The sequence below is a fragment of the Eptatretus burgeri genome, chromosome 16, assembly GCF_056783735.1.
Source record: "Eptatretus burgeri isolate ZD-2024b chromosome 16, Ebu_testis_v1, whole genome shotgun sequence".
In the NCBI taxonomy this organism is placed as follows: domain Eukaryota; kingdom Metazoa; phylum Chordata; class Myxini; order Myxiniformes; family Myxinidae; genus Eptatretus; species Eptatretus burgeri.
The window spans coordinates 27,927,116-27,949,807 of record NC_140976.1 but is presented as its reverse complement, the minus strand read 5'-3'; the positions used below and the strand labels follow the sequence as shown (position 1 = coordinate 27,949,807).

General features: G+C 41.5%; 1 protein-coding gene across 7 annotated transcripts; it reads right to left on the bottom strand.

The window, feature by feature from the left end:
* Nucleotides 1-3,249: 3,249 nt before the first annotated feature.
* Nucleotides 3,250-21,844, bottom strand: LOC147010773 (uncharacterized). Of its 7 annotated transcripts, none has more exons than XR_015052510.1 (5): nt 21,706-21,840; nt 12,946-16,881; nt 6,827-6,915; nt 6,419-6,516; nt 3,250-4,517 (listed from the first exon to the last, which is right to left on the bottom strand). XR_015052510.1 is itself a non-coding variant. In XM_085860288.1 (4 exons), the coding sequence occupies exons 1-4, from the start codon at nt 21,744-21,746 to the stop codon at nt 4,470-4,472; spliced, it is 276 nt and encodes a 91-aa protein (XP_085716414.1). In that variant the 5' UTR covers nt 21,747-21,844; the 3' UTR covers nt 3,250-4,469. The 7 variants fall into 7 exon arrangements, 2 of the variants coding, with proteins under 2 accessions (XP_085716414.1, XP_085716415.1); XR_015052511.1 differs by lacking the exon at nt 12,946-16,881 and adding an exon at nt 10,196-10,861 and having other exon boundaries at nt 21,706-21,723; XR_015052512.1 differs by lacking the exons at nt 12,946-16,881; nt 21,706-21,840 and adding an exon at nt 21,588-21,612.
* Between the last annotated feature and the right edge of the window lie 848 nt (nt 21,845-22,692).

The window sequence follows — 22,692 nt, the reverse complement described above, 5'->3', positions numbered from 1 at the left end:
CCAACGTGACTACTTTACACTTTTCTTTATTGTGTATCATATTGGGATTCTGGTGTTCTGTCGGAAGGCAGGTTCAATACTGCAGTTGCTTGGCAAAATTATCCTGGGGGGTTTGCCATTGCCTTCTCAATCGTAGTCAGGGCAACAATTTGTAATTTTTTCAGGGTGCCTGCGATAGCTCACCCACTCTTCAGGAAGGACACCATGAGATATTTAACGTCCTCGAACTGTGAGCAGACAGAACGTCCAGTTTAAGGGGTCCATCCGCGGGATGGCACACACATTGATGAATGACCCTGTCTGTGAAACACCAGGATGACAGTTTACAGTTGTGTCGGGATTTGAACCCAGGCTTAACAGATTAGATGCGAGTGTGCACAACTCTAAGTAGGCCATCCTCGTAGATAAGTGAACAGCTGAAACCCAAAAGCTAGGGTGTGTTCAGTTACCAAGCAGCTAGTTAGCGCTTGCCAAGCCAAACTTTCCTTACCAACGGTTTTGAATGGTGTTTGCTTAAGTGCTTAAGCCACTTGGTGAGCGCTCCACAAGAAACTTGGGAAATGAACACAATCCTGAATCCTATCCAAATTCCTCCTCGGTGACTCCATCCCATCCAAATTCCTCCCAGGTGGCTCCATCCTATCCAAATTCCTCCCAGGTGGCTCCATCCTATCCAAATTCCTCCCAGGTGGCTCCATCCTATCCAAATTCCTCCCAGGTGGCTCCATCCTATCCAAATTCCTCCCAGGTGACTATCATATCCAAATTCCTCCATCATATCCAAATTCCTCCCAGGTGACTCCATCCTATCCAAATTCCTCCCAGATAACTCCATCCTATCCAAGTTCCTCCCAGATAACTCCATCCTATCCAAGTTCCTCCCAGGTGACTCCATCCTATCCAAATTCCTCCCGGGTGACTCCATCCTATCCAAATTCCTCCCAGGTGACTCCATCCTATCCAAATTCCTCCCAGGTGACTCCATCCTATCCAAATTCCTCCCAGGTGACCCCATCCTATCCAAATTCCTCCCAGGTAGCTCCATCCTATCCAAATTCCTCCCAGGTGACTCCATCATATCCAAATTCCTCCCAGGTGGCTCCATCCTATCCAAATTCCTCCCAGGTGACTCCATCATATCCAAATTCCTCCCAGGTGGCTCCATCCTATCCAAATTCCTCCCAGGTGACTCCATTTTTGCCTTGAGGTGACTCCTGATGCTTATTTGGTCTTATCTGATTGCGGTTTATAAATCATGATGAGACTGATCGATACAAAAATTGTGATATTTCACAGGTGAGTGAAAATTAAAACTGCACATGTTCATTCCCACCCTTGTGAATTAAAGTAGGGGAGACATGTTTTTTTTTCATATACCTATTATCACAAAAAAATGTGAACAATAACGTGAATACAATGATCCCATAAGCAAGATAAATATATCACCAACATGTGAAAACAGTTATGAATTAACTTGAGTTCCCAAAAGACAATACCCCATGCAATGTTCAAGTGCATATACTTCAATTATAATAAAATAATGATTTTAAAGATAGTTTTAAAAAAAATAATCCAGAAGTATAACACGATTGAAACTGTCTTATACACTGCACTAATACGACTGAGTCACAGTTTAGTTGATGGAGGCTTCATTGATCACCATAGAATGTAGTCAATCAGCATCATACACAGCCACATATCTGGCCTCTTCTTCACTCTCACATACCATGCCCACTGCCCAGGGGCTGCGCTTGACAGCTCCTATTACACATACCAACCTATAGAACATATCCAAGGCAAATATTGGGGACGCCTCATTGTGGTGGTTGAATCCCCCAACGCAAATGGGGGGGGCCAAATCTTCCCCATTCTTCCTTGCTCCCCGAATTCGTCAAGACAGTGTGGTCACGGTCAGTCTTCATGGACCGGCCCTTTCCCTCTTCTCTCTCTATTATCCTGTCATGGCCCTGACTTTGTGAAGGCAGGAGGACACCATCCTGGATGTAGGGATCTCTGAGATGCTCCTGGGAGATCGATTGGCCGTCTCCGTGCTGCGTGCTTGTTCGAAAGAACTGGCCGGTGCAACAACATATCCAAGTACATAACTGAAAAACCTTATCATCACAAGTAGCAAAAAACTGATCACAAGTAGGAGTCATAGATGAGCAGTACATCTTTATATAAACTTTTCTAGAGCATTACCTGATTCCCCCTCAGACCACAAGGGAAGTAAGCATAGCATGCACATGAGAATTTTTGAATGTGCCTTATTTTCTATTGGCTAGCATTTTCCACAAGCCATGGAATGTCCTTTCTTTTCTTTTCTTTGCCACATGGCACATACCATATAAATGGGCCTTTTCTATGCCCCTGGCATTTTCCTCAAGATCCTCTTTTTGAAGGGGAACAGACATCACACAAACACACATTGTTTTATCCATCCATCGGGACCACACTCTGTGCAGAGCGTTGGTGCTGCTTGGCAATTGGACACAATTGCAGTCTCCTTGGCAATTGGGCACAATCCTGGACGGGTCGCCACTCCGACACAGCATACCAGCATGCCGGCACTCATTTTGCCGACCTCGGAAGGATGGCAGGCAGAGTCAACCCCACCTGGTATTAATTCAACAGCTAAGCGAGATTTGAACTCAGGACCCCGGGATCCCAAACCCACCACCATAACCATTAAGTCAACACCAGGTGTGGTTTATATGGTGATATACACACACACACACAGCTGCTGTCTATCCCACTATGAAATATTGAAACGTTCCTCAGAGGGAAAAAAATAAATTGTTTCAAATTAATCCAAACCTATGGGATATTATAATATAAAAAAACAAACAAGGTTGTTCACAAAATATTGCATCTTCACACATATAATGTGCAGAAAGTGCAACCTTTAGAACCAAGAACTCTGGTTGATGGATTAGACGTGGTGGGACAGTCCCCTGGCCTCCAGTCTCCCATTGTGATGCCATTGAAACACTTCGTGCAAGGATAACCAATCCATCAGCAGAGTGATGCGATCGGATGGCCAACACATGAATTATCACTTGGATGTGCTAAGTGCCACTAAAGGTACACATGTTGAGGTGTACTGAAGAACTCAAACTTTATGAACTATGTGAAAAAATTAGAGCCCGACTGATGCCACATTTTTGGGTCAAATGCCGACACCAAGTTTGAAGTCAAAATCCACCGATTGCCGATATTTTGTCAAAAAAAAAATTCCAAGTTTTCAAATCCATTTTCAAAACCTCTATTTTATTGAATTTTCAACATTCAACTGAAAATGTACTCTGAATGAGCAAACAAATAAATAAAAACACACACAAGAAATTTTAAAGGATTCAACATATATAAATTTTAAAAATAGTAAAAAATAAAATAAAAAATAGTTGCAAATTGAACTTAACCGATTTTAGCAGAGTCCAGCAGTGCTCAATTCTCTAACTGCCACACAAGCAGTGACAGACCATCATGAAGAAAATCCAGCTTCTCTGCATTTTCAGGACTGAGGGAGCTCCTTTTATCATTGTAAATGTTTCCAACTGTGCTGAACACCCTCTCACTGGAAACTGATGAGGGTGGTACAGAGCATTGAAATGATAGAGCCATGGAATCAATACCCTTTATTGTATTAAAGGCAAATAATTTTTTTTCGCTCAACAAAGTTGAGTATTTGCTAAGAAAAAAAAAAAGGATTCAATGATCCTTTTATTTAGAAAATATACCAACTTTGTCAAAAATTACAACTTTCCAGGTGTCGGGTCTGGGAAAACCAGGAAACCCAACAGTAAAATTTTGTAAAAAAGTTTTTTTTTAAATTCTTTTATGTACAAAGTTGAGTAATGGGGGAGTATTTGCTCAAAAAAAGTGATTCATTGACCCTTTAATTTGAAAGATAACCAAAGACCACCAAAAATAGCCCTGTGGTACTGCCGGTTATTTCCCCAAAAGGCAGGGTGCAAATAAGGGATTAGGGGAAGGGGCCATGCCCCCCCCCTTTCCTGAAGTGGTACGGTCATCGGGAACACAACTCATGTTGACGGCATGGTCTTTAGGTTTCATGAAGAACTTGGTCTTCATCAAGTCGTTGGTTTCTGAGAAGATTTTTCAATAAATTACCTGAATTTGAGGCTAAACACTCCTTTTCATCCTCTTGTAGGAGCAGATCTGGATGAGGAGCACAACCCCATGAGATGTTACTATTCTAATGCATCGTACCAAATTTGGTCCATATCAGTCGTGTCATTTATGAGGAAAACGTTTTAGTAAATATGAGGGATTGGGGAAGGGGCCAAGGGGACATACGGCCCTTGGGGAGCACAACTTAAACTAAGGACATGATCACAATGCCGCATGGCCAATTTGGTCTGGATCGTTGTCGGTTTGAGCCATGCATCACTGTAAACCATGTACTGCAGGTTCAGCAAAATGAGGCCTTGTGGTGTTCCTCCTCATCATTCCTCATGGTTTTCTTTGATCGCATTCCGTTCAGCACCTCCTCTCTGGAGTCAAAACGTTCACATAAAGCACCAGAACACCCAGTAAGTTTCAAAACAGAACATTCCATACTCAATGCTAGTTTCCCATTCTCTAGCTTCCTCCATTAGGCATCAATGATGTTCAGTAAACACTTAATATCGCAGGTTTTGACCAATCGCGGGCAACCTCATATGCACAGATTCAGTTATTGTGGGGTTTCATTTCGACCAATCGCGGTTTTTGAGCCGAGTTGTTAAGGTCATCTCCCACGAGCCTTTTTGTGTTTATCGTACACCGTTAATAATAATAATGCTGAAGAGTAAAACGATGAGAAATGATTATTTTTAACACTTTTGACTTTATACATGTAATTATAAATCAGCAACCCTGCTGTGCTGTGCATTGAGACACGCAGTGCATACAGTACTGTACCTATCTCTGCATAAAAACTGCGTTCGGTGTAATCATAATGAATTCCTTTTTTGGTTATTATTGCCCTTAATGATTTTTCAGCATGGCTCCCAAGAGGAAAACTGTTGCTCATGGTGAACCAAGTGCAAACAAGTCGAGGAAAGTGATATCTGACTCAGAAAGTGCAAGTTTTGGATAACCTTGGTTGAGGTGAGTGCATTTATTTTATATTAGTAGAAGCACCCGCTCCCTACGGGAGCCGTCAAGGGGGTCATGTTATTATATTTATGCCTATTTTACTCCAAGGGGTCCCAGGATTACACACCAAAAAAATGGTTGTGATCGGTTCAGCCGTTTTTGTGGAACCTTGAAACAGACAGACGGCGAATTATAGTAAGAAGATTCACTTGTTTAGGACCTGCAGAACCATTTATAAAAGAAACATTGCCAGATGACGAAGGGAAACAATTTAAGAGATTACGGTAATAAGTGAAGAATGGTCAGGAATTTGGGGCTTACTAGATGGCTGAGAGGTGTGTGTGCGTATCTCTCGGCCATCCTAACTGGGTTTGAATCTGACCAAGCTATAAACTGCCCGTCGATGTTTCACAGACGAGACGATTCATCAATATGTGTGCCATCCCTCGGATTGACATTAAATAGAGCATCCCATCTGCCGGCATAAGTTGGATGACGATAAAGCCAACCCCCCCCCCCCCGCCCCCCCAATCCCGTGACGTTTGCACGAAGAGAAGGCAAGCTATGTTTTTTCCCTCGTTGGTCTAGCACTGTCAGCACCTTGGAGATTTTAATTCCCCAACTAATTGGCTATCGTCTATGCCCGGTGTGCACTGGCAGTTTCGCTCGGCTGCGTCGCATTAAGAAATGAAGACAAGTGCATCATCAAGGGTGCGTTCCCCTGGCAAGAAAACCACGTGATCCCCATGTGAACGGAAAATGGACGGACGACCCTGGGCCAGGTGGTCAACTAATTGGCATTCACAGTTGATTGACAACCCGCTGGAGCACGGAATTCTCCGTGCTCAGTCGCCTCAGGTCCGGTAGCCTGTGAGGAACCGAGGCACTCCCCCCTCGTCGTAGATCCCAAAACCCGGTTCCGCATAATAAGTTTATTTTGGCTGCCACCCACCTTCCTCTCTATTTTCTCGAAGCCCAGGAACCTAACCCCCTTATTACCATCCAAAATTTGTTTGAACTATCGTGGTTGTGAATATCGTGGCATTTTCCAGAACGTAACCCCTGCGATATTGAAGGGTTTACTGCATGAACAATCACAACATCCAACCCCAGTGCCTCAGAATTAAAAGTATCAGCAGCAGCAGTCAGTAGCAGAACTGGTTGAGATACTCATCATTGGCATCATTCGCAGACTTTCAACGATGAAAACAGTGGATAGAGGATGAACCACTCCCACCCACCTAAACATTTAAAATTTTAACGTAACAATATGGCTCCCTCTCTCAAATACAATGGATTGACAATTCAAACTCACCTTCAGAGCCCCAAGAGATCCCAGTGTCAGGGCACAAAGCTTAGAACTTCTTGTTCCCCCACGTACTTGTATTATACAGATTCTCTTGGAACAAAGCTCTGGAAGCAAAAGATAATCAGAAGGATGGGGTGAAAAAAAATTAGACCCTCATAAAGCTATGCAAAGAAAATCTAAGTGCAGATCACAACCAGTTTTGAACAGCCACGGTCAGAGTAACTATGACATAAGCAACACTACCAGGTAGAGACAAAATGCCTCTCTACCAAGCTCTGCATCAAACAAGCTTCATCATTCCGCCAGGCAAACTTGCAGTTCATCCCAAAAAGATACAGGGAACGAGTGCCAGGACAGCAGTCCCCACACAGAAATGACACCCTCCACACAAAAAACAGGATCGCAAGACCTTGCCTTGGTGTTTGCTGGTGGACGACCCAACTCGTATTTGCGCTTCTTTCGATAAGGCTTTCTTCTCTTGTGCCAATTGGCACGTGAGATACCTGGGAATAAACATCGTGCAAATTTACCCTTCAGTTAACAACAAAAAAACGACTGGTTTTACATTAAACTTCTGCCATTACATCAGTTATAATCCTTTTTTTATGACATTTTGACTTTTAAAAAAAAGAATATTATAATAAACTATTTCCATGGTTTGCCACTGGAAGAGGTCAAATCTCTTGAACCTCATGGCTTGACCATAAACCACAACCTGTTCTCAGCTGAAAAAAGCTGACCTCCAAAGCCAGCTGGAGACGAGGCACCCTGCGTCATTCCCTGATGAATCATAACGACTCACACCTTACAAAGCCTTTACCCTCGGAGATAGATGGCTTTAATCAGAATTTTGGGTAAGGACGGTTTGATAGGCCTACTCCATGTAAAAAAGGGTGCTGAATCCCAAAAAAAGCAGTCTTATTGACCCAACTCAAGACAAAATGAACATTTTAACCCCTTTTTGACCAAATATGACCATATTTGGTCAAATTACGTTGGGTAGGTGGGTTTAATCAGAATTTTAGGTAAGGCTGATTTGACAAGCCTACTTTATGTAAAAAGGGTGCTGATTCCAAATAAAACCGTCTTATTGACCTCAATCAAGACAAAATGACAATATTAACCCTTTTTGGCCAAATATTCCCTCATTCCGTCAAATAGTGGGTTTAATCAGAACTTTAGGTAAAGATGATTTGACAAGCCTATTTTAGGTAAAAGAGGGTGCTGATTACCAAAAAAGCAGTCTTATTGACCCGATGCAAGACAAAATAACTATTTTTGTCCAGTTTTTGGCCAAATATGAATAGGCCCCAGTGTTGAATATTGTTCTGGGAAATATCAATATTTCAAATATTGATATTTGCAGGTTTTCCATTTACCACATTCAATTAGTCATTTCCATTATCATCATCATCACTGTCTTCTTCATCCTCTGAATCATCATCAATAATACAATCATCGTCATCATCATCATCATCATCATCATCCTCATCTCCATCTGTGACATCTTCTGGTTCCATGGTTTTAGAAAGAATAGTTGGCATCTGACTGCCGGTAAACCAGGATCTGTGGGTTGAATGTTCTCTCGTGGATCTCTTAGATGTGCGTGCTTCCAGAGGTATGCCACGAAATTGCACCGTGCCAATTTTTGTATCAGAACATTTTTGCAGGGTGGGAGCATGCCTGCATCAAGTCCCTTTATTTTCTCCAATGGACTGTCTGGATCTGTCAGTTTGTATTTTTGTAGGAAGATTTTCAACCTGGCGTCATTCACGGATGATAATGCTCCCTGACCATAGAGTGAACACACATATCTTTCAACAGTCTGAGATAGTATAAGCACATGTAACGTGCATAATTGCGACGATTTGCAGCAAAGTAAATGTCTATCATTTTCCCAAGTAAGAAGATGAAAAGATTCACATCATTTGTTCGCACAGCTCCACTGAACAGCATGTAGATGTCAACCATGTCAATGTAGTTTCTCCAGAACTTTGCATTAACACCATGTTTTCCAGCTCTAGTATCATCACAGAAACTTTCATAAATCATCATGAATGCCTTGTATCCACCTGCCTCCTCCAAATCTTTCATCCGTTCAGGGGATGGTGATGCTTGAACAGCCTTCAGGGCTTCAACCAAACGTCCATAGCTCTCATTTGTCTCTTTCAGTTGCAAGAACAAATCTATATGCTTGCTCCGCATAGCAGTTGCGAGGAACACATGCATTTTTCTGGCCTGATTATAGTGTTTTCCTGACAGAAAGGCATTGAGGGAACCCTTGGTGAGGGCAACACTTTCCATTAAAATATGGGCTGCACCTGACCCATCTACCAGATACCCCAGTGCTGACAGATAGCGGAACATAATATGGAAGGCACCAAAACAAACAAAGACATTGTCATACTTTGGTCGCACAGTGTCCTGCAACTGGGAAGCTGGCTTGGCTATAGCCAAGTCATAGATCGTCGCAATGCAATCTTCCTCACACTCTTCAGCCAGGGTAACGTTTCATTTCATCGTTTCATTAACTACATCAAGCCGTGTAGGAGGTGCTCCGATGTTTGCCAAATAGCCTATCTTCTGAGCCGGTAAATCATCTTTGGTTACTGTGGCGTTCCAGCCAGACCACATTGGTGTTTGTGTGTTTGTTTTGCAAGATATCGTCCATGCAACATCTCTAGCAACACAAGCCTTGTAGTTTACAGGCTTGTCCATTGTTTGTATATCAAAGGAAAAATTTGATATCTTAATTTTCTTTCTCACTGGTTCGAGTTCTGGATTTAATATTTCAAGACTTCTCTTGCTTCGTTTGTTCATAGGAATAGGAAGTGTATTCTCTGTAGTTGATGAGCTTGCTACTGTGATTGATTCCGAGCTTGTAGAAGATGTTTTCATTGTTGCTGTTGATATAATTGTAACTTCATATTGGACACAGATGCCCTGTGTGTCATGATACATTGATTCATCATAGTTGTCCGAAGCTGTGTTTGTGCTTAGTCCTTTGCTTGCTTGTAGGCCATCAGGAAGAACTCGGTTCTTCTCAATGTCAGTGGGAATTTGGGTCTCATATTCTTCTGCAGTATGATATCCTATACAATGGCCGAAGTGATTAATAATTTCCTGAACCTTCCTGGAGCCAGTAATACTCTTCAAACCCATGCCCAGCAGCATGTGTTTCGATGGCTTCACTGTTCCATTAGTAGTTTTGTAGATATCATCCTCAGCTGATGATTCAATATACCGCTCCACTCTCTCACTGGCGTCATCTTTTGAGCCGGTGTACAGAATCCTATAGAACTGATATTTCAGTAGGTATATTTGTACACTGACCATCATGGATTGCTTCTATTGTGATTGGATTTGGGAGTTTATTCTCTCGGAGATTCTGGATCTTCCCCCTCAGGAACAAAGCCACATTCTTTATTTCATTGTCCATAGCATCCTTTGTGATAGAGATAGGTCCCTTGTTTTTTACTTTCTTGATCAACCTGAAGCTTGCTGCCATAATGTGCTTTGATTTTGGACAAAATTTGGTTCAGAGGTCCAGAGGTAGGGTCTTCCCTCCCCTCCTCTTCTTTGAGAAATTCAATGTAGGTTTGATTGACATCAACCAATTTCTTTGAAATTTCTTTCAGAAATATTTCGGAGTCTGTATATGAAATTATTCTTAAGAAAGCAGATTCTCGTCTCTGTGCGTACGTTGAACCTTTTTATTTTATTTGAACCTTGGTACCTTTAGCAATATACCTTGCTCTGCATGTATTGTGGTAATTGACTTACTTGGCTATGAAGTCAATGTGCTCATATTCACGAAGGAAATCTTTGTCGTTCAGTTGCCTTGCAGCATTTAAAATACTGTCCTGTGCTTGTATAGTTTCACATGGAGATAGTGTTTCAAAACCACTGGGGAAATGCTTACGGTCCAGACCATTGCAGGAAATACAATTTTTAATTCAGCACACCAGTAGTTGAGGTAGTTGCCACTGGGGGCTGTTCCATCATAGAGCGTTTTTCAACAGTAAAAAGTTCATCAGAAAATATTTTCTTTTCTTTTGACTGTGTCTGATAAGCCGTGAATTTGCTGTAACAGTCACTATGAAAACCATAATGAGGCAGTGGTTCAGCTTCAAAGTTAATGGATTCACATATAACGAGGTACTTTGATCTCTTCTGATATTGAATTCTGGATTGAGCGATGTCGCCTGCTGTTTCCCATGTCTGTTTAGTAAAAGGAGTCACTGCATCACCATCATGCTCTGTATCACCCACATGCAGCACACACTGCAACGGCACCTCTCCACCATCAGCCATGATGAGGATTAACTTCCTGGGTAGTTCCTCACGGAGCATGTCCCATAAACATGAACTGTCTTGTCAGCTGCACAGTAAGATGTAGGCCTAAAGCACATGTTATATCATCTGAGCCACTCAAGGAGGTGCTGCCACCTGCAAACAGAAAATTAAAACACAGATTAAAACAATTAGTCTTAACATCATTGTTGATTTTGCACACTGCTCGAAAAGACTGCAAACATGCGATATGCCCCAACATGGAATTTCAAACTTTTGACCACTGGTGGCCAAAAACTGAACAAAGCGATTGGCCAATTGGTTACTTGTCATTATATATTTATATGTCATGATTATCATGAACAGAACCTAATATTATGTGATACAATTCAAACGATGTGCACACCCTCAGAACATCCAAACGCGGACCAATAGAAATTGACCAAATATCATCATAATTTGACCGGAAAGGGTTAAAATGGTCATTGTGTCTTGAGCGAGGTCAACAAGACTGCTTTTTTTGGAATCGGCACACTCTTTTACCTAAAATAAGCTTGTCAAATCATTCTTACCCAAAATTCTGATTAAACCCACCTACCCAAAATAATTTGACCGAATATGGTTATATATGGGCAAAAAAGGGTTAAAATGGTCATTTTATCTTGAGTAGGGTCAATAAGACTGCTTTTTTGGATTCAGCACCCTTTTTTACAAAAAGTAGGCCTGTCAAACCATCCTTACCCAAAATTCTGATTAAAGCAGTCTATCTCTTGGAATACTTTATCCACAGCTCAAAACAGTACAGCTCTCCCCTATGGGCTGGCACTGCAGCATCATCCATCTTGCCTGAATTTTGTGGAATTTAAAACTCAACATTATTGCAATCTACTGTAATGAAGCCAAAGGACAAGTCTGGTGAACCCACACCATGGATAAGTCAACGACCTGTTTTTCTGCCTCCACTTCAGCTTTGCTCCCTTTCCCCTCTCAGCCCCTTCTCAGAAACAATAGGAGGCACATTCTTTTAATTAATTATCCACCTTGTGGTTACACTTCCAAAATCCAGGCTCTCCCTCAACTCTTCTCCCGTTTGTGGAAATTCTTTCTGAATAGTTTCAATCCTACAATTCTCTCGGGAGTTAAGCAAGTGGTGCACAATTATCTTATACAATTATCCATCCTGAAGCACAACCTGTTAGACGCCATTTAATCCTACCTAATCCACCTATTTATATACAGGTTATGGAGTTCCATTAATCCTATATTGTATTTGGTCTGATCTTTTAATTGGGGGGGGGGGGGGAAAAAAAAAAAAAAAAAAAAAAACTTAAGAAATTCTCGTATCCGGATCTTCACCAACATCGAATCAATCAATTTGTCCTTTCACACACCCAAGTCAATACATCCACCAAGTTTGTCCGAATTGGTGAGCAGTCTTGCTCACAAACAGGGGTGAAGACATAACCTCCGACCGCCTTCAGTCGTGGAGGTAATAATTTACGGCAGTACAAGGTTCACAATTGAGTTCATATGCAGTATTATCACAAGCAGGCCAAAGACAATCTGCAGACAAAGCACATTAACATGAATTGCAAGGAAATGAGAAGACAATGAGCAACTTTGTATGGGATTTGAACCCTGGATTTCAACCTATTGGTTGAGATCAGATTCAATCATAACTATGTTAATCCAGAAACTCGTTTCTTAAGCAGTTTTAACAAGAATTTGTTAAATAGTTGAAAACAATTCCAAATAAATTTTGAACTTGTGTTTAGGGATCAGACCGACGTATTTACTGAGGGATAAAGCAATGAAGTTAAAAAGGGCATGAACCAGAATAAACGTGCACATGCACAAGATCAATCAACATTTCCAAATAACCGTTCACTCCCTCCCTGATCCCTAATTACCTGCTGAAGCACATGAGCAGGCTTTGTCGGGCTTGATTACTAGTACTGCAGATATGTAAATACAGTAAATTGTGCCTTTGATGATGGAAGCATGAAATTTGGCACACTGTTAGAATATACCTTAAGCAAGATTTTTGACTCGAGGGTAATCGCAGATTTGCCCTGTGACAAAAGTGGTGGCCATTTTCGTGGAAACCTGCTCACTGATACTTTTGAAGGCAACCGTCTTAGCGCAAGATACATACATTTTGCCGTGTGTGTTGTTTTGTGTCCGATTTGGAAATTGTGAAGGGAATTAATTGTAGTAAATCTATTACTTTAAAAACTTACCCATATTCCTACTGCATGGCTTGTGGTACAAGCTGACCGTCTGCTTTGTTTGGACCTTCTTGCTTCGGCACAGGTGGATCTTGTCTGACAGGAGCAGCAGGAGGGATACTAGTGTAGTTCTTGGGCAGGCGTGTCGTCGTCCCCTTGGTAGCAGTATCAGCATGCATGACAACAGCCCAAGCAACTCCACTGAAGTTCTTGTCTGGGTGTTGAAACAGGGAGATCCCAGTTCCATAGAATGAGTCATGCACACTAGTAGAGTTGGGGTTATGGTCAATGTTATCAACTGCAGCAGTTGTGAAGAGACCACCTTTCAGCTCAGGACAGACAGCTTTCTCCATCCTGTAGTGATGACAGATCTTGTTGCTTAGCTCAGTTGAGATGTCCAGCAGATGGTCATATGAGATGCTCGTACAGATTATCCACAAGTTTACGCTTGCGAGTTTTCGTGTGGACCATCACACCGAGGTAGATAGGCAGAAGTGTTCCCTGTTCTTGGCTGTTCCTGGTTTTACTTGTAGCCTTATTATTCCGATGTCCTACCAAACTGTTATGCATCAGTAGCTGCGAAATGGTGAGAACTGGTTGAGGGCATTGCTGATGAACTTGACTGTGATTTGATGTTTGGTCCATTCAACACCATAGCAACTAGTGGCAAGAGAAACTGGAACAGGATCTTCCTGACAATTGGTTCCAAATGAACCACTTAACTGTTTCTCATTTTGAACATGTCTCTCCTCACTATGTTAGCAGCCCTGGTGAGACAAACAGTATCATGCTCACATGCCTTGCTCAATGCAGATCCAATGTCTTCATTGGAAATGAGGACCACATCTCAACCTTGCTTGTGAGCTTCCATGTCCAGAAAGTAACCCAATGTTCTGTCTTTGAGCTTGGTAGAGTGAATGTGCCCTATTACTTCAGTCCCAAGTTGTTTCAGTCTGGTGCTATACAGATTTGCCAGGTCTGTGAGTTTGAAGATGGGTGCATCCTGATCATCTTAAATATAGGCTACCAGTCAAGCAAAGACAATGCCATGGTTCAGTGTGTCCACATTAGACTCTTCAGATGTTTTTGTTTCTCCTGCTCTATTGTACAAGGAGACCAGGCACTGCACATGGTACTGGGGCGCCTTGTGCAATTAGGTCTCCTGCACTCCATTTGGCAAGTAGTCGCTCGTCCTGCAATTTGAGCACAGGTTTGCACAGAAGCGTTTCAATGTCAGTACTTGGCTCTCCAAAACTCTGATGGGTGAACTTCTTAGAGGCATCTGCACTATCGTTTATGGGTCTCTTCCTCTTCTCTGCGTGCTTTAGTTATACTCAAGTCTACATGAGTCTCAAGTCTACTTGAGTTATACTCAAGTCCAGCAGCAGCAAAATATGGCAACATCTCTTGTACAGTAGCAAGGTGGAGGTTCCAGTTGCCAGTTCTCTCAGTACTAAGGAAACGCTTTAGGATATCTATCATTTTCATGTACTGCAACCATAAGCTGCTTGTACGGCTTATCTCATTTCTTCTCTTTGCTTCTCTTGCTCCAATTTTGCACTGATGTCCAATATTGCTGTTGTGGTTTCATAATCTATGGCAACATCTGGATCTACAAGCAACTTCTCAAACATTTCTTTTACTTTCACGAGCAAGTTGTCTGCAACACCTCCATCACTGTCAAAGTTGTCTGAAGTGTTGTTTTCTGTATCATCAAAACTATCATCAGCTTCCTGGTCATGGAAGAGCCCTTCATCTATCTGGCCTTTGTCATCATCCTGGATTTCAAAGCTTTCATTGGTGGCACCTGTGCTTGGTAGATTTGGCAGTGGAAGCTTCAATGCTTCAGCAAGCAAGACAATGTTTAGGGCTGCATCAACAAGGAAATAAAATGACCTCTATGAGCTCTGGCAAGTGCCTTGCCACTGAGCATGTGTGTCACTAAAGAGCTACCATATACCACTTCCAGTGCTTCAGACAAACCAGAGTTTTCCATGAAATGGCCTATGCATCCCAGGCAACTCATTTCTGTGTGTAGTCCCCCTATTCTCAACACAACTGACTTTAGGCTGCTATCACATGGTTCATTGGTGATGATAGTTTGGCCCTTCCACCATAGTGGTTGGTCAAATGTTATTACAGGGGTAACTTTGTTTTGTTGTGCTTACTCAGCCAGAAATAGCATAGTGGAGTAGATGCATGTCATATCCATTGGGTCAAGGTCAATCATAGGCAGGAATACCACCGTTGCCTTCCCAGGATGGGTTCCCTTATGTACCATCTGCATAAATCCAGACCAGCCTGGACATGGCCATTGCAGAAACGGTGTAAGTGTCCATAGGATATCTATCTGAGGTTTCTGAACTGGTACCTGGTTCATGGATTGAAGATAGGCAAGCTCATGGAAACATCGTTTTTCCTGGCCCTTGGGATAATTGTACTGATGTATCTTTATCAGGCCTGCCATGATAATTTCATTGTGACTTACATTTCTTCGTGGGACCATGCAAGAGATTGTTTTCCCTGGTGTTTATGTGGCAATCATCCCCATCCCATGGAATGTACCAAGTCCATCAAGTGTTCGGATATCAAGATCTACATTATCTGCCCCATACTGAACAAATTGACCTTCAGATGCAAATGCTGTATTGTGTTGTGTGACAGAAGCACTTCGCTCAAACATTTGGATTTCCTTATACGAGCTGCAGAAGCCATGCTGGTGCAGGGAATCTAAAAGGAACCTAGAGCCAAATTGGTGATGCATCTGTATACTTTGTGTAGCTAAACCCCATTGCAGAGGAACAATTACATTCTGGGTCTTGCAGCTTGGACAATAGCATGCCCCAAAGAGGCCTGTTTTTTTCTCAGTGTTTTTTCCTGCTACCACGATTTGCAGAAACTGGACTAGGCTATCTGGTAGAAATGTCATTGCATTTTCTCTTGTCAAATCATCAGCAACTGGATACTCAGTACATAGATCAAGTGCCTTAATATCATTTTTCATCAGTTTGGCTGCTGTTTCAATGATGTGTCTGGTTTCATCATCATTATCACCCTTTGGTGATTTGTAGTAGTCATTCATAATGGAGGCAGCAGTGGTTCTAAATGTAACAATAGCTTTCTTGCCTACATCATTTGTGAAAAGAACCTTATCACCAAAATGGTCTCTTAGTTTTTGTTTCATGTACTGCACTCCATATGCCTCCTGCATTGAGCCAGTCAGCTTCAAATTATCATCCATCTTCTTTACTAGATCAATGATTGCTATTTGTTCATCATCACTTTCCTCGAGATATTTTGTGACAAGTAGAAAGGCATCATACCTGTCTTCTTCAACTTTGCAACCTCTTTGTAGTTTTTTTCTTTTTACCAGAGAGTGAATCATATGGTTCAAACTTCTTTGGAATGTTTCTCCCAGTTCTAAAGTTTATGCTGCATTGGTTATGATACACTGCATCCTCAGCATGCAGGCCATTTGCATAGGATATCCTGCCCATCACTTCCTCACTCCAGACATCATTCCGTATTTTGCAAACACTTTTAATAGTGTTTTCAAAAACTGATGTCCTGACAGGAAATACATCATATCCCCTCCGTCGACCATCACAATGGGCTTGCTGACAGCAAAAGATGCAATCTTTTGTGAAGTCAAATGGTTTTGATTGTGATCGTCGCTTGAATTCTGGTACAGAAGCATCAGCTTGTCCTACATGCCTGTGAGTTTTGATGTAATGTGGATTACACCAATTTTTTCTGCATGCCTTATGTACACGTTGTCCTTCTTGGGTCTGCAGACTGCTTCCCCGTTCCTCACTTGCACGGTTGATGCCATCGCTCCCTTTCTTGCCAAGGGTAACAATATTACATTCAGCATCATATGTGATATCCTTGGTGCATAACACACACAGTTGATCTTGTCTTGGAGATTGACACTCAGCCATCACTTACCTGCAAAGAAATTAAAGTTGGTGACTTATACTGTTACGAATCTGGCAGCCATTTGCACAAAAACAGACAGCAGTCTGTTTTCCTCTCTCTCATGGAAGTATAAAATGTTTTGAAAGGCACATTGTTCTCAGTGCAAGCACGTGAGGAAGTATAGTTTCTCAGTGGCTTGTACTCCTTGGAACTGACCAAGTACCAAGTTAGAATAAAACTCTGATGGAATGTCGAAGTGAATTGAATCGGGTTGGTCTAACTGTTAACTAAAGTAAGAATAAATGAAATAGAACCAAATAATATTGCAACAAATGGGGATTCTTAAGTTCATTGTACAAGGGTGAGAAGTGTCTGGTGTATAATTAGAAAATAAATTGTTTCACAAGGAAGGACTTGTGTGGACATCAGTTTTATCAGTGTCGATAGGGTTTTTGTAGGATTTTATAATCAAATCGGACAAACGTTAAACTCTGTCTGAAGTCAAATAGGATTCCACAATCGGCCAGTTAGAATCCTTCAGGAGGACAACGATCACAATAAGGTGGGTTTAAAAAATTCACGTCAGTTGGTGCCGTGACTCGGATTCGAACCGACATTGGTGCGGTGCTCGTGACCGGAGGTGCTTAATCTGCCGGAGGCAGTGCCTGGAGGAACGACAAGTGCTTGAGCGAAGGTAAGGGAGAGCGCTCTCAGCAGGTAACGCATTTCGAACAAAGAAAAGTTCATTGTCAGATAATTTTATTGAGAGAAAGAAGAGGATCCGGCGGAGGGAGTCCATTTTAAAGTAAACGATAAGTACTGTAGTTGTTTTAGAAAAGTGCTGGAGAAGAAGAGGAGTCAGTGACAAGAAGAGGCTCGTTAAGGAGCCAGATGCATAATTAAATGGGGATGATGAAGCGACATGCCACATGTTTGCATTGATACGGACCGGCTATGAGAGAGATGGCCGAGGACACTGCTGAGATGCCGAGATAGGGTTAAAGTAGATAAATATTATAAGTTACCTGTTTGTAAGAGTTATGAGTTACTTTTTATTCATTGAACTCACTGGAAGTTTGTTGGCAGTGAGGTTGTTATATTAAATTGTGTGGAGGTTTTACCGTTTTGTAAATGCAATGATTTGCACGAAACGTTTTGTTGAGTGCAGGAGACGATTAACCAGCTGGGAGCATGGTTGGTGATTTGCATTGAGATGCATGTGTTACTGAGAGTAAAAAATGAAACTTGTGCGAGTCCAATATTCACTGCAATGAAAGGTGTCCTGTTAGGCTTTTGACGATATTTTAACTCGTGCTGAGTTGAGCTGTGGGTCTGTTTGAAATGGCATGTTATACTTTCTTGGCGTTGTATTTCCACGCGAAGGTCGCAAACTCCACTGTGTGAGACCCCCCCCCCCCCACTCGATCTGTGGGGGGGTGGCATATCGTTACACTGAGTCTTTGTTCGAGCCTTTGCTTTAGTTGTGAAATTCGATTCATATGCAGATTCAAGAGGATGAGATAGAAATGTGATTGGTATTTGTCACGTGATCACACGCGAGTCTATGAGATGCAATGCTGTTTAGTGTATGTGTTGAAGCCATGACAGAGTAATGCAAACTGTGGGTTTTGCCTGTCAGAGTTTTTTCCTTTTTCTTCCCACCGGATGTGGAGAGAACTTCCTGTTCCTTGTTCCTTGGTGTTTGTGGCGCACCCTCTCGACTGAATCTGTTTAAAGTGAGGTCCATTTAAGGAAAAAGTGTTGAAGTTTTATTTTACAACCATCGGGATTTTGAATAAATTGTGAAATAACAATTGTGAATGTGGATATACTGTATGTGATTTAAATGTAGAAATGTGATTTGGAATGATTTTAATGATTTGATGTTTAGCACGTGGGGCAATTCACAGATAATAGATGATTCCCTCGGATGGACGTTGAAATATTGTTTTATTCGTCTGCGAATGTTGAGGTTACCTGATCTTGTGCTGGGAAGGCAATGGCAAACAACCCAGTATAACACTTTGATCGATTCAGTCAAGGTAAATTCATGATTTAATTTTTCATTTATGGATTTTAAAAGGAAATATTTTATTGTTTTGACCAAAAAGTTGTTTAAGAGAGTGGATGTTTATTAGTCTGAAGTTTAAGATGCTTTTCCAAGACTGGGATAAAGATTGTGGAGGGTGAAGCTGCATGTGTAGACAGAGTGTTTGAGCTGCAATTTAAATGATATTCGCCTGATGACAGATTTGACAAGTGATTTGACAATTTTTGTACAACTGTTTAAAATGATTTATTTGTTTTGATAAAAGAAAATGGATTCGTAATTGAGAAGGTCGGAGGAAGTGATAGATGGTTTGTGTATGTGAGTTGGAAAACACGATTGGGTTTTATTTCTATCTTGTGAATATTACTTAACGCGTGCACATGAGAGAATAGGAAACAACAAAAACAACACAATACCATGGCAATTGTGAATCCGTGTCATTGGCTATGACCATTTTGCTTCCGTTTTTATCTTGCCAAAACGAAGTTTTTGCAAGATATGTTAGTCAGCTTGTATGTTTTTTTTTTGTTGTTGTTTTGTTTGTTTGTTTGTCTGTAATCACGTATAAAAAATTCTGCAGAGCACAGTTATCATTGGAAATTTTTGTAACTTCGCATATCAGAGGCCTATAGAGGTCCCTTTCAGTGCACAAAATTTTGAAGGTCAAGGTCAAAGGTCAAGGTCACTTTGTCGCAAATCAGGGGAGTCGAAGAAACCCTTATTTTTTGAGTAATTTTGATTGGATAGTCTTCAAACTTCATGGGAATATAGTTCATGGTCTGGTGCTCAGCTGATTAATTTTTGGTGGCGATTGGCCTTGACCTTCATGGTTAACGCCTGAGGTCAAACATATTTGACCCCAAGGTCAAATTTTCAAGTTTTAGGAACCATATCGTGTAGTACCTCAAATTGAACACCTCGATGAGTGTTTTCTAGATATGTCAAGCTTGAGACATTATGACGTCATTTGGTGACGTTATGAGGCAAACGCATATTTTTCATGGTTACTCTGTAGAACGATTCTCATCGGAATCTCTCGTAGGCAGATATTCCTCAAGGAGTCGCTCCTGGTGGATAGCAGCTCTGTTCACCTCAGCGTGACCTTAAAAAGTCACACGTGGTCACCTTTTGGCAAGATACGGGTCACCCTGCGGGTGACATTGTTTTTATTTTTTTTGGTTTCAGGTTTTTTTCATGGGGAATGATGCATGCCGGGAGATCATGACCAGAAGTGTTTATTTATTTATTCAATTATTTTTTTCCCAAAGTTAATTTTATACTTCCGAAAGTGATTTTTTTCATGACAGGAAGTGTTTATTTTGTTTTTTACATTACCGGGAGTGATTTTGAAACTCTTTCTGGAACTTTTAATTCCTTTTATTCTTGACCAGAAGTGATCGTTTATTTATTTATTCAATTATTTTTTTTCCAAAAGTTAATTTTAATAAAGATTTCTCCCGCATCATCAAAAAATATTTTTTAATCGTGATTTACATTATTTGATCGCTGATCCCGAATCCAGGCCGAAGTAACCGGAAATTGCGTCAAAATCATCAGCTGTGAGGTGCTTACATGTACCACAGTATAGTTGGCAAGTATACATACAGTTGTGAACAAGTTTCATGTAAAGTCAGAAGCGAATGCAAGAAGAATTCTTCGTTCATCCAAGGCGTTCTACTGGGAAATACAAGGCTTTGCCTATTCCATATTATTCAAAGATTTCTTCACATTTACCTATTAATATGGAATTTTAAAACCCTTGTATTTCATAAATGCCTCAATATTTCATGCCAGACCTAACATTATTTGAAAGTACAACATAAAAGAGGGAAAACACAATTTTTGACCATATATGACCTTTTCACTTTTGACCTCCAAGGTCAAATGCCATTTTGGCAACCGGGTGATTCTGAATGCCTGGACCATAGTGATACTTTCCAGCAAGGTTGCCAGCTTTGAACAAAAAATGCGATCAAAAGTTTTTTTTCGGCACATTTCCTGGGCTTGGACTGCCGACTACTAACTGTGTACCAAATTTCATGCTTCTATCCTCAAAAGCACAATTCCACCAAATAGTTCACATAACTGCTGTACTATATACCAGCCTCGGCCTGCTGAGATTTAATCGGCAGCAAGAAAAGTTCGATTGGTCCGCCATTCAACGGGTGAGCTAACTGCACGCCCCACGTGTTCGGTCTCCAATCACCGATGTTCTTGGAATCCCAAGTAAACGATCTTTGACCGAATGCGGTTCATGTACGATCTTTTCCACAACCCTCAACCACCAAAAATAAGATAGTTTCGGGTGGATGGATAATGATACGGCTCAGCGGCGTTCAGTTCTCCAAGGTGAACGATAATCCACACGGTGAGTCGGAAAGGTATGAAGAATCATCATTACGCCGGGACTCGGCCATCATGGCCTAACATCATTCATAGTGCGAGCCAGGCCGACCGGATACGTGACCGGCAACGGGAGAGGCCAACGAATCCTCCCAAACGCTCGACGATAACTCCAGTATTTATTTATTTAACTTGTATGTTTCGTGACACATGAACGAGAAAACACCATTTAAAACATCCGAAGGAAATACAAGGAAAGGATGAAAGGCCCCGCCAGCCATGTTGGATAAGAACGTATCATCCAACACAAGCATCAAAAATATAAAAACAATCCAAACAGAACCTGAAACAAAGCCGATAAACCTCTATTCCTTCATCATTCCCGCCGAGGTACTGACGAACTAAATAGCGGCGGATGGAATCCGATTGTAACAAACACGTTCCGTGCAGCGAGCACTCACCCATGATGGCGTCCCGACCAGGAAAAAAAGAAAGAGCGCATTGCATCCTGGGAATCGTGGAAAAACCGCGAGGTTTGCGATCTCGCGATAACTCGGTAAATTGTTCTCGTTTTCAATTAACATGGTGCATTGCAGTGCACTCACGTTACACTTGGTGAAAAGAACCGCTGAACCGGAGCTTATCTTATAAACAGCTAAGCACGATGATTGGATGACAGGGGCTTTCGGGCGTCTGAGTGCACGAAACAAAGCATTTAAATGGGTGATCGTCTCGAGCAGTCGCTTGAGACAGACACAGTAGGCCGATAATAGTAGTGGGGTCAATACGCTGACTAACTCTAAAAAAAATTACAAGAAAACGTTTTATGGTGTTTTTCAGTAGTGTTTGGCCCAGAGAACAACATATCAAAAGTTGGCCAAAATTGGACCATCAGAAAGGGTGTAAATATGACGTCAAAAAAGATGGCCGCCATTAGAGCAAAAATACCTAATATCTATACATACCTTTGAAACAAACAGTTCTCAACCACTTTAACAGTGACAATTAACGATAAAACTTATTACCTTATAAGTACCAAAACATGTGAGGTTGCTGGGAGTGTCCCAAAGTCGCATCATGACGTCATTCATTGTGTCATGACGTCATGAATGACGTCATGATGTAATTTTATGTGATTTCATGGTAACTTCCAAATTTATGAAAACATGTTCACAAAAATAGTTTTCATCCTGTTTGATGACCAGATGCCATCATAAATTCAATGATGATGCCAAGATCGTGATGCCACAACCTTACCTTTTACTAAGGCGCAATCTTCTTCTTCTTCTTCTTTCGGCTGCTCCCATTAGGGGTCGCCACAGCGGATCATCCGTATGATCCGCATAGTGATTTGGCACATGTTTTATGCCGGATGCCCTTCCTGACGCAACCCTGGTCGCCTCTTACAACACAGGGATATGGTACACCTATTTTACCCGGGGTATACA